Genomic DNA, 19,287 nt, shown 5'->3' with positions numbered 1-19,287 from the left:
CAAGTAACAAGGCTGGAGTTCTTTCTGATGGGACTTCACAGAGTTGATGAGCCTTCTTTACAGGTGTTGCACGACAGGTTTTCATGTCTGTACTGCAGGAAATGAAAGTCTTCATATTTCTTTGAGCAATGTTTGGAAAGCCTTTTTTTAACTCCTACTTTAGGGTCGTCGCTTCATCGACGAAGAAGGAATCACCTGTGAACTGGCCGTACATTGATAGGTTAAGCACACTCATCAATGAAGCGCAAACTTCTCTTCTTTAAAACCCCTAAATGATTTGTCCAGACATATAAGACAATTCCTAGAGTGAATTCTCACCATTTTTTAATTTAAATGCAACCAAGGGCGCAAACACATCTTTCATTATAGCCTCCTGCCTCTTGTGGTCAATTGTGACACTGTGAGATCATGATTGACTGGCTTGTGTCACTACAGTAATAGAATTGTCTGGGGAACTGCAAATAATGAAACTCCCTGAAGAAAAGTGGTTACCAGGGAAACTCCATGATCCCATAAAGACAGTGCAACTTTATTTGTGTTGGACATTTCACTAACACAAAATGCTTTAGTATTGCAAACATGAACAGCAACAAATGCAGAATTACAAAGACAACAGGAAAGGCAAATGAAAACAATGAAAGATGTTTCCACATTCATGCATTATTCAAAATAATTCAAAACAGAATGAAAAATTAAACACAATACAAGCCCGCAAGACAGACTGCAGTATAGAACAAAGGATTAGAGTACTGAAAGGCAGCACCAAGCCGAGTGGTCTTCAGCAGTCTTTTTAAAGGATTCAGATTAGTTCAGAGTCTACCATGCAAAACTCAAATATTTGGTTAAAAACAAATAAAAAAAAGAAAAGTAGCTCTTGCATGTTTTGTTCTGACTCTGATGACATGGATGAGAGCAGGTTTTACTCAGACAAGATGAGAGGTTTGGATGATTCATAACGTTACACAAGATCAGAGATGTGAAATGAACTCCGGAGTAGCAGTTGGTCCAAACGCTCCTGTTGTAGCGCCAAAAGAAACGACACCACTGGGTGGGCGAGGAGAAATCAAACAATGGAGCTTTCTTAACACTCAGCAGGCAACTTCTCCCATCATCTCTGGGCCAACCACATCCCATCAGACGTTTCTCCATTTTTTTATTTTTTTTTCCTTCCCTCTCGTTCAATTTCTTCACAGTTAATTGCTTCAAGTCTCCAGAGTCCAATTACAGCCTCCATACCTGCAGTCTCTCATTTCTGATGTTTTCTCATTTGGAGTAGTTGTACCTTGCAATACAGTTGTAACTGAGAGACAGGTCATAAATTACTTGGCAGTGCAACAGCAACAATCTAGCCGTATTTAAATTGATGTATTGTATTTTATTTGTTTAATGATATTCTGATTGTGACAATGCTAAAGTGAGGCCCTCGACAATTAATATGTTTCAACACACTACAGAGAACAGCGATTAATGCACTTGTTTTTCAAAGTATTGACAGCTTAAATTGGGCAGCAACACTTTAAAACGCTCTATTATGAAAAGTCAGTGTGAAATGGCACTATACAAGTACAAAGCTGCATTCAATGCTTAATTTAGACGCTTCTTCTGCAAACCACAAGCAGACTGCATAATTCACCGTAACACATTTAGTAAAACTATTCAATGTTGTCAACACCGAATAACAAATTCACTCTGCAACTATGATACAGCAAATTCTGGCTAAAGTTTGACCGAGAGAAATGAACACAAAGATCGAGAAAGAGGAGAAAACAAACAAGGGAATATTTAAAGGCACTCCTGTTTTGAAGATTATCTGTGAAAAGACAAAAATAAAATTAAAAAACTTCTTCAGTAAAGCAGCTATAAAAATGACTAAATTGTAGCTAGGGTAGAGTGACATGTCTTTGCAGCACCAGTTTAATCATTGGTTTTAGTTCGATTTTAGCTTCTTCTTCAGCCATTTAAAGATAAGCTGTGTAAATAAATGAGTCAGGACATATAAAATTCATAGATAGTGTCTCTGTGCTGCTGCCTCAGACATCTTTCCACCAAACGTGCTAAATACTATGGAAGAGGAAGAAGGCGGACAATAGATTCTGTAGCACTGGACAATTGCAACATGGTACAGAAAGCCCCCAAATAAAACCGTAAGAACTATTTGATGGTACTTGACGGGGAAATGAGTGTCATCCACTGTTCCTCTTTGTGACACTTCACATGTTTAGCTCAGTGGGGCATAAAAACTGGGGATCATTGATAAAATGATTTTAACTGATGTTATAAAATGATTCATTTCAATGATTATTGTAAACCCAGTGGGTAATGATTTGGCTTGTTTACATTCGGGTTTGCCATCATTGGCACAATCATAATCTCATTTAGCGACATGAATGTGATTTTACTGTAATTTGCATTTTCTCTTCCCCCCCCCCCCAACAATTTGATTTCAACTTTATCTCAATTATATATTTGATCAAAGAAAATGTGGTATTACATGTCAATTTGTCCTGCACTTAGAAATTATATATCTTTTGAAGTTATAGATAACCAGCTATAGGTCCTAAGGGATGGGCGGGGGGGGGGGGGGGGGGTCTAATTACAATTAGCCTGTAAATCGATAAAAGGAAACCCGAGAATGTGTTGGGAAAGAAACTAAAAATATACCCATATCTTTAGAAAGAAGCAATCTATGAGCTCAATTAAAGGGGCAAGTTCTTACAGAAGCTGCTTTCAAGTGCAGCAAAGAGTTACCGATAGGCGAGTGTCATCTCATGAGCACCATCAGGACTCCAGATAGCATCCATCTCTTTTGCTCCTTCCCTAATCTTGAGCTGAACAGAATATTAATAATGCTCATAAAGAGTCTAACCACCTCAGACAGGGGAAGGAAATCAGCATGTTAGATCGGCTGAGATGGTTCCATGGAGTACAGTGAGGGCACAGTATGCCAAATACAATCCTCCTTTACATGCACAGCTCGAGGGTAGAATGGCAGAAAGAGCTCTGACGGCAGTTGAGCTCCAAATAGAGCTGTATGAACACAAGCTTTTTTATTCACCACCAGCCACAGACTGATCACAAGATAGGAACGTGACAAACTTCTGAGAAATGCTTTGTTTCTACTTCGAAGTGAGTGTCGGAATATATTATTTATTTATTCATTCATCACCTATTTTGCTTCAACCTCTAGTTGTAAATAATCAAATTTTGCTCACCAATTAAAAATATGGTTGATTCTGTCGTCTCAAAACAATTGCACGTATTCTTTTTTTTTTTTTTTTTTTCCAATGGATCTCAACAACCCGTTTACATTCCAGTTGTAGAAGGAAGAAAGAAGCAAGGAAGAAGGAAGAAGAAAAGAAAACAAATAGTTTTGTGAAGGGGTGCTATTGATTCCCATTGTGCAACACACCCACACGACACAAGCTCAGTGCCCGTGAACATTACATTGAGACCTGAAAAAAACACAAGGAAGCAATAGTTAAAAGTCCTCATAAACTTTACATTACGGCTTCCGCAATGTTTAATTATTGCAATTTAAGAAGTCCCCCTATAGACATAAGAGGTGTGTTAATGAATTCACCATAAGCGAGAACCACAAAGTTTTCCTGCAACACAGCAAGTTAAAAACTGAGGCGCTCAGCCTCATCATTAAGAAGCGAGCTTATATGGGCTGCATAAAAGATGAGATGGGAGGCAAAAGCCTCTAGCCACAGACAAAAAGGCCACAATGCTTTCAAACGTATGTGACTTTAAATAAAGTATCTTAAGGAGTAACTTGATTCGCTGTCAAGCTGACCACATTAAAAAAAAAGCTGCTTTTGTTACGGGAGCAACGCCTTTCATCGTGTAGTAGCTCGATTCCACTCACAGATCACACGAGAATCTTTCTTCACATTCATTCACGTCGGTCAGTCGTCCTCATCAAATGAAATCTTACAGATACCAGTTATCCCTCTGGTGCTGTTTTAGTGCTTATTTAAACACTGGCAGAATGGAAATGTAACTGAACCAGACGCACAACAAATGATCTTCTTGAAAAAGTGCAGCACAAGCCTGACGACGTGGGCAAGAAAAGACCTTTAAAATGCAAAACAACCATGTAGAGATGCAAGTTGGCACTTAATACCCGTTTTCCACAGAGTGAGTCAGCCACTTCTTAATTTTATTACTTTAACTTGGTTTTAATTATCCCCCATGTTCTTCAATGGTCCTATAAATGCTGTCAAAGCACGAGGTGTAATCTATTTGCAGAATGTTTGGTCATGGCATCCTTTTCCTTTAGAAACATCACTCTGGGTGATTTCATATGCGTTTGTGATATTTCTTACAGACTTCGGCGACTGCTCCGTCTTTAACAACAAAGGGGAGAAGAGAAAAAAGGGAGGCCTTATAAAGCCATATGGCAAATAAGTGCAAAGGAGTTGTGTAATTCAATCCTGACAGTCGGTGCACTTAGTGTGTCAGAGTTTTACATGATTTGCAGCCATTGGGCTGTGGAGCTTTCAGGCTTCTGCACTGTCACACACCAAACCCCACCGTCACAGTGGCTGGCTCAGTTTGACTGATTAGAAGTGACAAAAAACCAAAATGGACTTCAAGTGACTTTTGGCCGAAAACCCCAAGATGGACCCTAAGGATTAGAACAAAATAGAAAGACAGATGTATCACAACCAGTTAACCAAAGAGTTTTATTGTTTTGTTTTGTTTTTTTTAAACAATATACCAACAGAAAGAAATAAAAGTTATTATCATGTTACAGTGACTTTGCTGTGAAAGTCCAATTATAGGTTTGGAATACAAAATGAAAATACTGATGAACAAATTTACATTTTCAATACTACATCAGTTACTCTATGAAAAATAAGATTGAATATATATATAAAAGTAATCCACTGAGAGAAAGAAAACTACAGACATTAGGTTGCATTTAGAAAGTGGCCAACAGCTGGAAAATGTGTCTTTCTGAGACATGGTGAATAGCTTGTCACGCTCAAGTCAAAATGGTGAAGAAAAAGCCATCGGCTGTGTGGGAAGAGTGGATAGCACTTTGGCAGAAATAAGACATTTTTACTGGTTTGACTTGTGGTTTTGTATTTCTTACTGTGTAGTGGTCACCCTGCTCTCCTTTTCATGATATTTTAGAAGACGAGCAAAAATGTAACAAATGAAATCAGTTGAGAAAGTGATTCTGGTTTGGATCCATCACTGAGAGCACAGTGTGTTGCTGCCACAACAATATGTCTGGGCGTTATAATACAAGTAAATAGTGATAAACATTTAGGGACTTCAAGGAAACTAAATTCCATGTTTCTCCGTGTCTTGAACCACACATCCAATTACTAGGCATCAAATCCATTTTCTCCACTTTACTTACAATAACTACAGAGGGTGTGTCATTACACGTGCCGTTAACATACTGCTCATGCTGGACTAAGTGGTACTGACTGCCATATTTTCCAAACTATAAGTCACACTTCCTTCAGTTTAGCAACTTGCATATCAAAATACAGCAGTACATACTATCTGGCACTGTATGATAACAGTATGTTGCTACAGGAGTACCGAGAAACCTCCATCAGCACTGCAAAGAAAACGTTGGCAAAAGAAAAAGCTACAGTTGAATTTTTGCTTAAAGCTACAGAATACACCAAAAGATTATTACCGTAATTTCTGTACTATGAACCGCTACTTTTTTCACATGCTTTGAACCCTGCGTAATTTATGGATTTTCACGAGTTAACGGGCTTCATGCCGCCAGATTGTACTTCCGCATGTAGATACTTGCTGTGTTCTCCAAAACTTGCCCTAAAAGTGATATTTCTGCTCTTAGTGACCTCGTCTTGTGCTGCTTTCCGCGGTGTGAAACTCCAGCAGCTGAGCTGACGCCGTGAGTGGTGCGTTCAGGTGCATCACGTAAGCCTGCCTCTGCGCTCCGTGGAGAAATCTTCCGCCTCAGAATCACAAGCAGCAAAGAACCAATAAAATACTTTATCTACAGATAAAACCCTCGGTTTTTTAATTTTGCGGGTGCGGCTTATAGTCGGGGGGCGTCCAATATTACAGAAATTATGGTATATATGTTTCTGTACTGGAATGGTCCTCAAAAAAATCTCTTCTGAATGTGAAGTTTTTCTCGAGCAGAGAAAACAACATAATTTCCAGTCAACCGTTGCTCTATAAAAAAAAGATTGTGAACAGCAGATCTGTCACCAGTTGTGTTTGAAAATACTTAAATATTAAATGCCAAGCTTGGAATTAAGAAAAAAGGTGCGCTGCACTGTCTAATGGAAGGATCAAACGCAGCGAACAGAAGTTCAATAAGCACTTTGCTGTTACATTTAAATCTCAAAAGGGATGAGATTTCAACAGATACAGCCATTTGCAGTAACTAAAACAAAGATACTGCAAAATTCTTCAACAAGCTGATCCTAAAAATCAAGTAATGGTATTTATTAATGAATTAAGTTTTAATTTGTCATCATTGACTATAAAAACAACTAACTATAAAATTGTGATGTGCACCATCCCAGAGGCCTTTATAGTGCATGTACACGTCAACTGAGGCGACTGTTTCAGCTCAGCATTAGTCTAGTTATTGTTTTCTATGCATGTTTAATCTGACAATGACTATTATTACAGTAGCAACCCTTGACAATCTGACGACAAAGCTTTACCCTTAAATTAAGTAACTAAGTACTTAAATGTTCACATTTTGTTAAAACTCCAAATTTTACATTGATTTCGTTTTACCTTAAAGGGGACATATCATGCTAAATCCACTTTTTTAGCCCTTAAATGCATTTTGTTGTATATTTAGAGTGTTTAGAAGTACAGAAAAGTTCAAAGTAGTCTCTTCAGGTGCTCCGTTGATATCTTTATATTCTGTTTTGGTCATATTTTGCGATCGGTTTCGATTTTTCTATTCTCTATTACGTTTTTTGAACAATGACGTCACAGTATTCTCAGCGGAACTGCCAAATTAGGACATCGACGTTTCGAGCAATCCGCCATTTTTGTTTCTCGCTGCGATTTTGTAGTCCAACCGAAGTTACGAGAGGATAAGTCGAAATGTTCGGTTGTTGGATGTAGTAACCCACAAGCTTCGTTACACCGTCTCCCAGCATCAGAACCTTTTCGAAGTGCCTGGTTGAGTTTTATTTTTCACAGAAATGTACCCACATCTGTGGGTAAGGTCATTTTTGTGTGCGCGAATCACTTTAAGGACGACTGCTTCAGCAACCTCCGCCAGTATAAAGAAGGATTTGCCGAAAGACTTCGTCTGATTGAGCGGTCAGTTCCTTCTATCTATGGAGACGACGAACAGAGCACTTCGGTAAGCTGTATATAACGCTAAAAAGTGTGATGATAAGACGTCCCTGTCATTGTTTTGTTAGCATTAGCAGTTGCACCGTCTTCATATGTTAGCGCTGTGTGCTCGTTTTAGATTATAATGTAACTTCTGTGTTAAATAGTCGTTGTAATACAGGCAGTATTGTAGTAGTGGGCATGGATGGAGAAGTTAGTGTAAATATAGTAACACACCATTGCGTTACATCCATATGAAGACGTTGTTCTGAAGGTGCATCATCGTCATTTTCATCTCGCTCCGCCGGGTCCGACTCTGGCTCCAACATGTATGGCTGGATGGACAAATCTTCCGTTGTTGACATTTTGTAAATAATGTGTGAATATAAAGTTTCTGCGCCGCTAGATAATTGTATCTGTTCTATCAAACTACAAAGATGGCCGAACAGGGTGACGTTGAACCGAGTGTGACCTCTGCAACCTGGAGAGGAGGAGGGGTATGAAGTGTCTCATTTGCATTTGAAGAGACCGCCCCAAAACGAGTTGCTCTCAGAAGCGCATCAGAAAAGGGGTAGAAAAGGGGCCTGTGGAGCTCTAATAATGAGGAATTCAGACCCAAGCATTGCAGTTTCGCGTTGTATAGACCACAACTGTATGATTTATATGTAAAAAGGAAGGATTTAAAAGCATGATATGTCTCCTTTAAGGGGACTATAAGGGACTGCAGAGTCGACCTAGGAAAGGCGATTAGAGGGCAAACACCAAGAAAGACAGTCACATACATTCACATTCAATTTAGAGTCACCAATTAGCCTATCAATGCAGGAGGAAACTCCATTTCTTGGTCACACATAAAGGATGAACATGCAGACTCCACACAAAAAAGGACCTCATCCTACCACGATTTAACTGTGAGGAGAAACTGCTGATCATCTAGCTAATGATCTAAAATATAAATACACTCAACAGGTGTACTTGTGATATGGGCACTTTTAGATTCACTGTTTTTAATGCTACAAAAATATGCTAAAGAGCCAATACCTATCATAGCATGTGCCATGTGTCTGATGTGTTGAAGGCTGATGGGAACTCGCAGAGCAGACAAAATGAGTGAGACGAACTCCTAAAACAATCATCATCTGCGCTACAAAACCTGTCCAACTGCAATCTGTGGTTCTCCCACTCAGTTCACGCATGCGCACACACACACACACACACACACACACACACACACATACCTGTGTCGGCAGCCACACAGGTTGCACACCCCAAGCCTGCTCATACACTGCTCACAAAGCAAGTCATATTTCCCATAAGCTACTGAGGGAGAAAAAAGACTCAACGGATTTTGTTTGTTAATATGTCTAATGTAATGGCTTCATTTTAATCAATGAACATCAACGTTGTGCCATCAGGGCAGTTTGGGGAATGAGAGCATTTTTCAGTCCTCACTTGTGGTTACGCTGCACCTTTCAAAGTTAATGAACAGAGCGCATTCATCAGCAACAAGCCAACAAATAAACAAATGTGGCTGCTTCATGTCATCAATTCTTATGGCGTTAAAAGTCATGTTGTCGGTTCCCATTGAAACCCAGCTGAAGCCAGGGTTGAAAGCGGTCCATTTATTATCACTGCAACTGGCAATCATTTTTATTACTGATTCATTTGTTGATCATTTTGTAGATAAAAGTATGAGAACAAGTTAAGTTTTAAAAAAGCCCATAGTAATGACTGCATAATTATATCCTGGTGAGTGCAGAGAAGTTTTGCATGTTTTCTTTAATAGTCACATTGACTAATCACTGAGGTGACTGATAATCCCCTTGCTATTCTAAACACACCTTAACACGTGGTAAAAGGCCAGAGCAGCAGGAGAAGGTTCCACGTGACGATTGTTCATATACAATGACTATATTCATTTATTGTTTCAACATGACATGAGCTTCCTGACCTGGGAAAATTACTTGTAGTAAATAAATAAATAGATCCCAGTGTTGTGAATGTCAGTTTCATATTTATTTGATTCTAGCAGCCGCATGAAGGCACGTGAGGACACAGGTAATGGTGGAATTGTTTCACAGCACAAGATGGCTGCCAGACTTCTTTCCACACAACACATACCACTACAGAAATGTATGTCACGGATCTGACTTATGTAGCAGGTTTATTAGGAGTGATAACTGCTGTGAGTTAAGACCTGGAACATCTGTTTTCACTCCAGTTCATATTTCAAACTTGAGAGATCTTTAGAGTTTACTTAGCATCTTTTCGCCTACATTTATTTAGCTTTCTCCATCAGCCGGACCCAGATTCTGCTTATTGTCTATTGCAGATGCTGTAACAAGCCCAACTCATCAATTAAGCTGAGGTCAGACACCACAGCTCAATTTCCCTTCATTAAAAAGATCAGGAAATGTTTGTTAGCAAGTTGCTAAGACAGACCAAAGCGCCTCGCCTTTAGGGCACAGTTCAGAAGGAACATTGGTGTAATTGCTTTGTCTGAGCTCCTTGCCGTCCTCAGCAAATACATAGTTAAAGGATTCCAAGGAAGAGGATTACTCATTAGTGTTCATGCTGTGAATCAGAGCACAAATAACATTTGCAGTCATGACTAGTGAGAACATATGGAGCAGAGCAGAACACCGTCCCCTGGACAAGAAGTGAGGCAATGGGCCTTAACATCTGTGTGAAGAACTGTCTGACCTCTGTCTGTTAGGTTTTGTGTTTCACTTTAAAAAAAAATAAAATAAACAAAATCCTACAAATATAACTACATGAAATGTATCTTGAAATCCCTGCCTCAAATCTGAGCCAAATCTGTCAGATTTATAGGATATACTGAGAGTGTGTTTGGAAACTTGCAACTCGATTGTGTACAAATATTTCTTGTGCTGATGCAATGTCTAACAGTCTGTATGAGAAATGATGGCTTTCACTCAACTCTCCTGGCAAGTTAGACATTTGGATGCTTTGTGGGTAAATTCACAGAGTTTGTATGGGAAAGAAAAGCCAGCACAGTGATTTGCATTTATGATTTCTGACTCTATAAAACAGATTTATTACCTAAAGTGAGGTGGGAACTAAAGGAGATTCTAGAAGTGCGTGATAACAATTCGGTTTTAGAATAACACTTACGGTAAGTCAAAAAGCACCTTGTCGGTGTAACAAACAACAGAATATGTCCTGTAATAAGTTACTGTGTTTTAACAAGGCTTTGTTTTTTCTTTCTCAGGGGAGTTTGTCATGTTGTGAAGGGATAGTTCGGGAAATTAGCTTTCGTTCCATCAAACAGGAAGTCATAAAAGTGGGATACGTCTATGAAGTACACAGTTTTCCACAGTTCTAGGGTCATGTCCACGATTCCTGGAAAACTCTGGGCATAAGATTAGATTTAAAAAAATTACAGTGGCTGTACTTCTGTTACTGGTGATTCAAAATATACACAAAAACACACACACTATTTATATCAGCATCTTAATCTGGTAATGGAATTGAAGCTAATAATTTACCTTATAGCAATTCACAGCCTCACACGGCAGAATTTCAAGTGCGAGTTTTTCTTCTATTTATTTCCACCATGCTGAGAATGTTTTTCATCCTTTGACACATCGCCTCATCTGTTCAAACCAAAAGTTTTGCATGCTGTAATCTAAGCTCCGATGCTGTTTTCTGGCCTTTGCAAGTTGTCAATAGTATTAACATATATTCTCGTATTCAGAGGTGAATTTAGACGGTAGCTTCAGGCTACTGTCACAAGACTCCCCGGCAAGCATTCAGAATATTCTGAGAATGAAGCACACAAAAATAAAGTCTATTGTCTCATCTATATGTATATCTGTGCTTTAGAAAACCTGCGCCTTAGACACGAATTGCCACAACACATGTTGGAAAACACACTTTTAAAAAAGCACATCTCAAAGTCCTGGAAGTGACTACTGCATTATACATCCATAAAACAAGACAGATAGCAAGAAAAGAAATGCAGGTATTCCCCCTATGCTTTTTACCAGATTGTTATTATGACTCCTTAAAAAAAACATCAAGTTTTATTCTCTCTGAATATAAAAGTAGGGAAAAGAGAAGACATCACTCACTGCACTGTGCTCCCGGACCGCAGAGCTTGAAATATTAATGACATTTAATCAATAAGTAACTTATTTTAAATGAGCATCTGGAGTTTCATAAAACATAACCACAAAAATCACCAAGTCAGATATTTGACAGACAGTGAGGGCACGCTGTGGGTAATAGCTGCAAGCGCACCTTCTATTATATAGCATTTCAGGAGACAGCTGACTCCTGTATTTGAATAGGCAAAATGTAGTTGGTTTTATTTTTGCATGGCCTTACGAGCACCTGTAGCCTAGAAAGCAGGATTACTATTGCAACAACACATCATCAGCAGAGTAAAACTAACCTGGACACACACAAACATACATATATATATATATATATATATTTATTAAACACACATATATTAGTATGTAGTATATGAAATATATATAGTACATGAAAATTATATGGCGTGTTACTTACATGACCATAGTTGATGAAACCGTGTTTATTGGCAATTTGATCAGCTTCCTCCTGCCCTCCAGGTATGTGGACGGCCCATGTGTTGGTGTAAACCTTCTCACCCAGCACTGGTTCCAGCCCAGACACCAGCAGGACCAGCAGAGGCCCGAGGAGCAACTCCAGCAGCCTGAGCCGTGGGCCTACAGCGAGAGGTGGAGGCCCAGAAGCCATGGGTTCTGCTAGTGTAGCACGGTCACCGAGCACAGCGCCTCTCCAACAGGCCAGGCAGCTCCAAGAGCATGCAGGTGTACGGAGAGACAAGAAAGGGGGGAGTCACAGCTCACCTGGAGGCAGACACAGAAGAGAAGAAATTATGAACCAAAGCTACATATTCACTTGAAAGCCAATCTCACTCAAAAAGGATTTCCTGTAGGCCACTATGACCATAGGATTGCACTGAAACTGCAGATTCTATAGCCTACATGTGACAAACTTCATGGAAAAGCCAATAAAACATCCGTTCACGTCAGGGTTTTTTCTCTTTTCTTTTTTTGTTTGGAGGATTGTGAAATGGAGAACTAAACTCGGTGTGAAAGAATACAGGGTCAATATAGACTGTAATTGCGTACCGTCATGACGTGTTGCTATGAACACAAAACACGGCGCATAAAAGATTAATTAGTTTTGCTTTCGTGCAAAGGAGAGCAGCGCTTCCACCTCGACAGCAGTTTTGAGCGGGCGCACGGCCGGCCGGCCGGCTAAGTACAGGCATCTGATAATCCCACAGGAAGCAGCGAGCAGGGACGTCAAGGCCAAACATGTAGCAGCAAATTTTGGTGTTTACACTCCCACTGGAGGATACAGTGGATGAAGCGCACAAAAGAAAAATGTTTCGTTGTACTGCATTGGCAGCAGGACGAGAGAAGTAAGGTTGGAAAGCAAGACTACGCCCTGGATGACGAGGGATTACAGTAGAGTCCGTTTCTTTGAGGTGAAGTGGTCAGTGCTACGTGGAGTTTGAACGCCTGAGGCAGTGGGCAGCAGCACCAGCAGCCACCGAGCAGCGACGGTCAAACGTACAAAGTGTTGACACAAACTATTTACAATTGAATGATTTGACAGTTTCTCCGCAAAAAAAACCTAAACAACAACTGATCTGTTATCGCCCAGCAATAAGAAGACATCTAAAACACGATCTTATGAATGAGACAGGAGCCCTTTGTCCTATTGAACTGAATTGAAGAGAGAGGAGGGACTCAAGATTTCAGATTGAGGTGTAACTGTTTGCCGATACAATTTTGCCTTTCAGGCCAGAGGGGCAGTGTCAGCTGGGAGCATTATCCAAACTGGTAACTCTATTGTGACCCGCAGTTCACAAAACTGCACTGAATACAGAGCTTCTATTCTGTGTCTTCCCCTGGATGTAGTCACAATGGTTCTCCTGATTGAAGTCAAGTGAGAGTCGAGGCTGTTTTATTTAGTTGGTTTTTTTCCAGGTGTTACACATTTCGACAATCGTGGTCTCTGACGTTTGCCTTTCTGTGAACTATCAACTGAAATTCAACTCGCTCTGCCACTCTCCAAATGAACAAACAAGCTTCTCAAGATTCCTCTGTTGTGAAGCATGAATGTTGTGCTTTAGGGTTGGTTTGAACAATTCGCTGTGAACGTCTATAGTTGTTTTTTATCACACTATAACAACGAGGGAAATCATGCTCTTAGCGAGAAGAGGAAGAGGGGCATCAGTTTGACTTTGTGTTGGTCTTGTCGCCGGTTCTATGGGTAGTTTACATTTTCTATCTTGTTGGTTTTCTTCACAGGGTAGTCCAGTTTTGTCCCAAAACATGCACTTGAAGCCAATTGTTAATCCTAAATTGCCCCAAAATGCAAGAGTGGGTGTCGTTTGTCCCTTTGTGTTTAATCGATGATGGACTGGGAACTAATGTTTCACCCAGAGTCAGCTGAAATAAGCTTGAGTCCATCAGTGTGTGGCTGAACACAAGATGGACGGATGGACGTTATGAAGGATTTTTTTTTTTTCATGAATCAACTCCAACTAGATTCAACTTCAGCAATTCACTTAGAGACAAACACAAACGCCTTCTGGTGTACGAGTGTTTAACATGTTTCCTTCATAAAACTAATGTTAGAACTCAGAAAGTGTGCAGTATCTTTGCTACACCAGTGACTTAGTAAACACTAGTCGAGTTGAACGCCTTAAATAGTTCAGGAGTTGCAACAAAAAAAAGAAGTAATTACAGTGTTTACCTGCAATTGAGCTTTGCACTTATTACACAGTCCTTAATCTGCATGTGATGAAGTCAAGTTATTGCTCAATTTGAGTTCCCCACTTGATTTTGCAATCCCTTTGAATTTAGTGGGACAAAATCCATTTCCTGTGACCTCGAGACGTGCCCAATAAACATTTTCAAAATGAGTACTCATTCATGTTTTACCTCATCAAGAGCTGATGTTCAGCTGCACGTATAGATAAGGGTCGTTTTATGTGAACCTACTGTTCATTCTCAAGAGGTAAATTTTGTTTTATTCAAGTACGTATTTACAGCTGCAAAAACGCAACTTCAGATACATGTTTTACTAGCGTTTCATTGAGGTTTGTATTTACATTCAAGAAACAAACTCGCAAGTAAAACCTGGATTTTTTTGACAAATACTTATATTTAAAAAGTAAACCTAGACCATTTATGATATCAAGAAAACTCAAAAGAAAATATGCTCAGCTTGGCATCCATTTACTAGACGTTACAGTGGACTCAAAGACTTCTCCCCCTTCGCAGGAAAGATTCACGAGCATATCGCACATTTCAACATACCCTTGTTGTCAAAAACACACGGTTACATCAAGAATAACAGAATGTTGAAATTTGAAATGACCCTGGAAAAAAGGGGGCAGAGGCCCTCGAATGTTGCACATTCTGTTGGCAATTGGACAAAGTCACAGTAAGTCCACGTGGCAAAAGGAATATTATTGTCATAAGATGGTTAATCGCTCCTAAAGATTTAGAACAAACATCCTCAAAATTTAAATCAGTGACTTCCCATACGGTTTTCTTTAGATGATAAAGATAATATCATCCGCTTCCTTTGTTGTCATGTATTGACAAACGCTGTAATGTCCCAACTTAGCTCCGTGACTTCTTTATTGCCACAGTCCAAACATAGATAAGAGCAACAAATTCTGTCACTGTGTGCCCCCTGCCTTGTAAATCGGGTATCTGATTTATTGTGCTATAATGGCCTTCATTCATATATAGATGCTCAGCTTCACAGCCATAAAGAAGTGCTGTTTGCTCAGCTGCAACTCAATGCCATGTTTAGTTTACCTTCCTTACCTGCGGGGGAGAAGTAGGGCAGAAAGCCGACTATCTGTGTCCTGTGTCCTGTCTGTGATATAAAAAGTGAGGTGTGTGTTGTGAGGCCACAAATAAATGCATCATTAGTGATCAGCAAGCGAATAGGTTGGCCCGGCTGTGAGCTGGCATGAAGAGCTGCTAATCCTCGTCAGGTGTTTCAGCAGCAGATGATGATTTCATAAATGCCTTCACAACAGGGACGACTATATTGATAAAAACAAGCACGGCGCATATTTAGCCAAGCAGAACAGAGCAGGCATCAGAAATGTGTTTAAAAGTAGAGCCGGTAATAACAACAAATCCTTCCACCACCTTTTAGAATTCTTTCCTCCTGCTCAATTTATCCTGTTTTACTGGAAGTACGCAAAACAAGAAACTTTTACAACACAACAGCTATTAAAATTAAACCAGCAAGAAAGGCAGAGGAAGCTTGAGAAAAGGAAAAAAAAAAACTTTCGGTTTAACTCACTGAACTTGGTCCGGTGTTCTTTGATGCAACAAGTGAATCGGCAGATGGTTCCAGAGGTTCTGTTTGATTTCCAGATTACACATCGACTTTTAAGTACAGACGCCTGTGACCTCATTCGGATCATCAACCACTCAGCTTCTGTCACGTCAGCTTGACTACACCTTTGCGAGAGAAAGCGGTGAAGCCAACCGTGGCGCTGCAAGTGTTCTTTAGCGTTACTGCAGTAACTGGTACCATATGTCAGCGCGTGATAACAGAGGTTATTACACAAAAAAATTGCACCATATTATAATTAGCCAAGTATCATTAAACCCAAAGGATAATGTCGGCCTCATTACGAAACTCATCAGAACAATTTAAAAAAGGAAACAGTTCACACCTCATCAGTTTATTGTTTACATTTGAATAAGATAAAAAAGGAAGCCCGGCGCGTTTAGCCCATGAGACCATGAGGCACATACTCCAATATCTTGCAAGTACAACTAGTTCTCACATTGTGGCACACAAGACAAGAAATCACAATTTCTGTGCAAGGGAACTCAAAAACACTCCGCGGTGTTGGTGAGATAATGGATTGAGAAAAGTAGCCGAGAGATTGAATGAGAATATTAATAATACTGATACTAATTCGGCAACATGCAACTGACAAGGCTTGAAAATTGCATCGCTGCTCTTTGCTAAATACTGCAAGGAATTAACGGGACTGGTGATGTACCGCCAAGAAAAATATTCTCCGGTGTGACACAGAGCAGCATTTTCATGGCAGGCTGGAAGCATAAAACCTGGTTCAGCACAAGCAAGGTCCTGTGCAGGTAGCAGACCGTCTGCAAAAGCCTGAAATCATCCAGTGAGGTTCACGAGAGCAAAACAAAGTATCAACGGTTGATTTTCACAACCGGAGCATATATCCCACGACTATCTATTAGTTTTTCCAACAAATATTGTAAAAATAAACTGTGAATTCAAATACACATAATGGAATTATACATCATGAGAAGACATATGGAAAAGATTTGTACCCTAAAGCAAAGACTTGGAAATATAAACTACTCCTCCGATATCCCCAACACCCTCATGAAATTCTAATTAAAACAGCTCGAAGTAGTACAGTTTGGGAGAGCAGATGTGACGTTCAATCAATTACAAAATGCAATTATCATTCAAGTCAGGCACGCAAAGCAGGAGAATGATCATGCTTGCATTTTTGTATGCGCTGAATCGCGCCACCATATGACACAACCTCCACCGAGGAAACGGGAGCTGTGACACTTAAACAACTCTGACTGCACCGTCGACTTTTTCTGTCAAACATGCTCAAAAGCCTTCCTTTGGGATTGCGCATTAAGAACAGTGTGACTCTGAGATGTTTCTCCTTTTGTCTCTTAGTCAGAGGTTAAGAGAAAAAAAGGGAAGGGGGATGAAGAAGAAAAAAAGAGAAGCATTTGTGTGGCGAGGGAGCGCCGGATAAATCTTAAACCCTGACTCAAATTGGAAAAATGAAAGCCCTGACTCAAGATGTCAGGAGAGAAGAAAAAAAAAAAAAAAAACACATCAATGTTAAACCTCTCCTGCCATTGTTTTCCCTGCTGACTTAAGGTTTTCCGCTAACATGAGTCCATTTTTACTCATGTCAGGGGGAATGTGGTTTTTGAACATTTTTCTGTCTGAACATACCCCCTACGTCTTGGATGTAATATTTTACAAGTGCACACCCATAAACAGACGGGCCAGCATCTCTGCAGCGGTGCGGACTACTGAACATAGACTTCGTTATGCACAGAGTATTGTGTTCTTTGCCATCGTTTCCACAAGTAAACTTAATTTTCTACAGAGATTTTTTGATGATAAAATATATTTGAAACTTCTTAGTGGAGTGGCTATCAACTTGCCAAATTATAGCATTTTTGCAAACAATTACAAAAATAAAATTGTCTGTTCTTTTTCCTCTGGAACATCTATTTTGTTCCAGTGTTGTCATCTAACTACTTCTCCAGACTTCCCGCAGCAATGTCAGCATTACTAAATCATGCAAACACTTTCAAAATATTCTCCAGGGGCCTGAACAACTCTTTATTTGTTCAGGGTTTTTTTTTTTACTAGATAACTACAAGCACACGTAAACCCCAAACGGAACCTCAAGCAAAACACACAAAAACCTGTCTTTTCCCCAAACAATGTTCAAGTAACACCATTCAGTAAACAACTCAATGAAAGCATGTAACTGCATGCAAAAGAGGCTGCACAAAACTTGTTTTTACCGTTTGTCCATAATGATTAGGAGCTCAATACTGCTGCGTCGTAAAAGTTAAATTATAGTTTAGGGTGCAGTGGAAGCACATGTGCATACAACACAAACAGCAATTCCCATTACATCTCAATGCAGCGTCTATTATAATCAGTGTTCATTTAGACTTTCGCTGCAATGAGGTCTTCTACCAAAAGACACTTTGCACAAAGACTTAATCCAGATGGCTTCAACACCAAGTGTACATGATTTAGAAGAGGACTCCGGCGAGCCAGACAGATAAAGTAGTGAACTTCAGCTCCTCCGAGTGCCACATTCACAGCAACAGCACAACAACATCAGCTGAATTTTTCATTCTCGCTTCAGGGTCCAGAGGGACAGCAGCAGCCCGCACAGTGACAGCTGTGAGAATAGGAGTAACAGAGAATACCTATAAAGTGGATATGCTGCCTCGGAGGACAGTGTCCGTAATATACTTTGTAAGGAGCAAGAGATTAACTGCAGCTCGGATCAAGAAGGAGCACAAACTTGTGCGGCTCAGGCCTGTGGCGCTCGAAGCTGAAGTTGGAGGGCTTTTAACCACGATCAGCTGATGGCAGTGTGACTTTAGTGATCGGTCCACTCACCTCGCAGGATCACGTTAAAGTCGGCCACAACAACAACAACAACAACACGCAGTCATAACGTGGCTCGCGGCGGCGGCGGAGCTCGAGCTGGTCCGGGTGATGACTCGTGCGCTGGACAAATATGTCTGAAACTGTACCGCGCCGTGATTAACGCAAACTTGACGCCGCGGTAGGCTGACCTGCACCGTCTCACAGGTTTCCTCCCCCTTTTTTCCCTCCTCCGTCTGTCTGAGCTCTCATCCAGCCCTGACATACATTCCCCAGCCTCTCCGACCTCACATTTTTAACGACTCCAGCAGCGGGGACCTCGGGATTTTTCCTCCTCCGCTCCACGGGAGCAGCCACTGAAACCGGACGCGGCGCAGTCGACGTCAGCTCGGCATGTGTGCGAGAGAGATCCCCCCTCGGTGGCCGCTGGAGCCGACAACAACACCCCGGCGGGGCAACGAGCCGCTGCTGCCCCTCTCCTGTGCCACGGGGTCCCGGTGTTCACCGAGCTGAGGTGTCGGTAAACTCACGCCAACCCCAAACTAGTAAAATACGAGCCGGGGAAAAGAAGGAAACTTACAAAGGCTTAACTTACCAGCTGCCTTCTTCCATCCTGCTCGGCCCGGCTCGATGTCGTCTCCCACCGGGGCGTTACAACGGACGACGGCACGGCGAAACGACCGAAAAATTGATAAGAGAGAATAGCTGGTTATAAATAGTCATGATACCCCTCCGGTGTACCGCTGAGTGGTCCGTGCAAGCCCC

General features: G+C 40.7%; 1 protein-coding gene across 2 annotated transcripts in view; it reads right to left on the bottom strand.

Moving 5' to 3' along the window:
- The window catches only part of furina (furin (paired basic amino acid cleaving enzyme) a), an 81,568-nt gene extending 62,281 nt beyond the window's left edge, over nt 1-19,287 (bottom strand). The window contains exons 1-2 of one of the 2 annotated variants that reach the window (XM_080458376.1): nt 19,118-19,287; nt 11,842-12,164 (exon numbers count right to left, since the gene is read on the bottom strand). In XM_080458376.1, coding sequence (XP_080314502.1) covers nt 11,842-12,051 — 210 coding nt within the window. In that variant the 5' untranslated portion in view covers nt 12,052-12,164; nt 19,118-19,287. Of the gene's footprint in view, nt 1-11,841; nt 12,165-18,534; nt 18,684-19,117 lie in introns of those variants that run through there. The other variant, XM_080458377.1, reaches the window with a different exon arrangement.

The sequence above is a fragment of the Lipophrys pholis genome, assembly GCF_963383615.2.
Source record: "Lipophrys pholis genome assembly, chromosome: 2".
NCBI classification, from domain to species: Eukaryota; Metazoa; Chordata; class Actinopteri; order Blenniiformes; family Blenniidae; genus Lipophrys; species Lipophrys pholis.
This window is presented reverse-complemented; position numbering and strand designations above follow the sequence as displayed.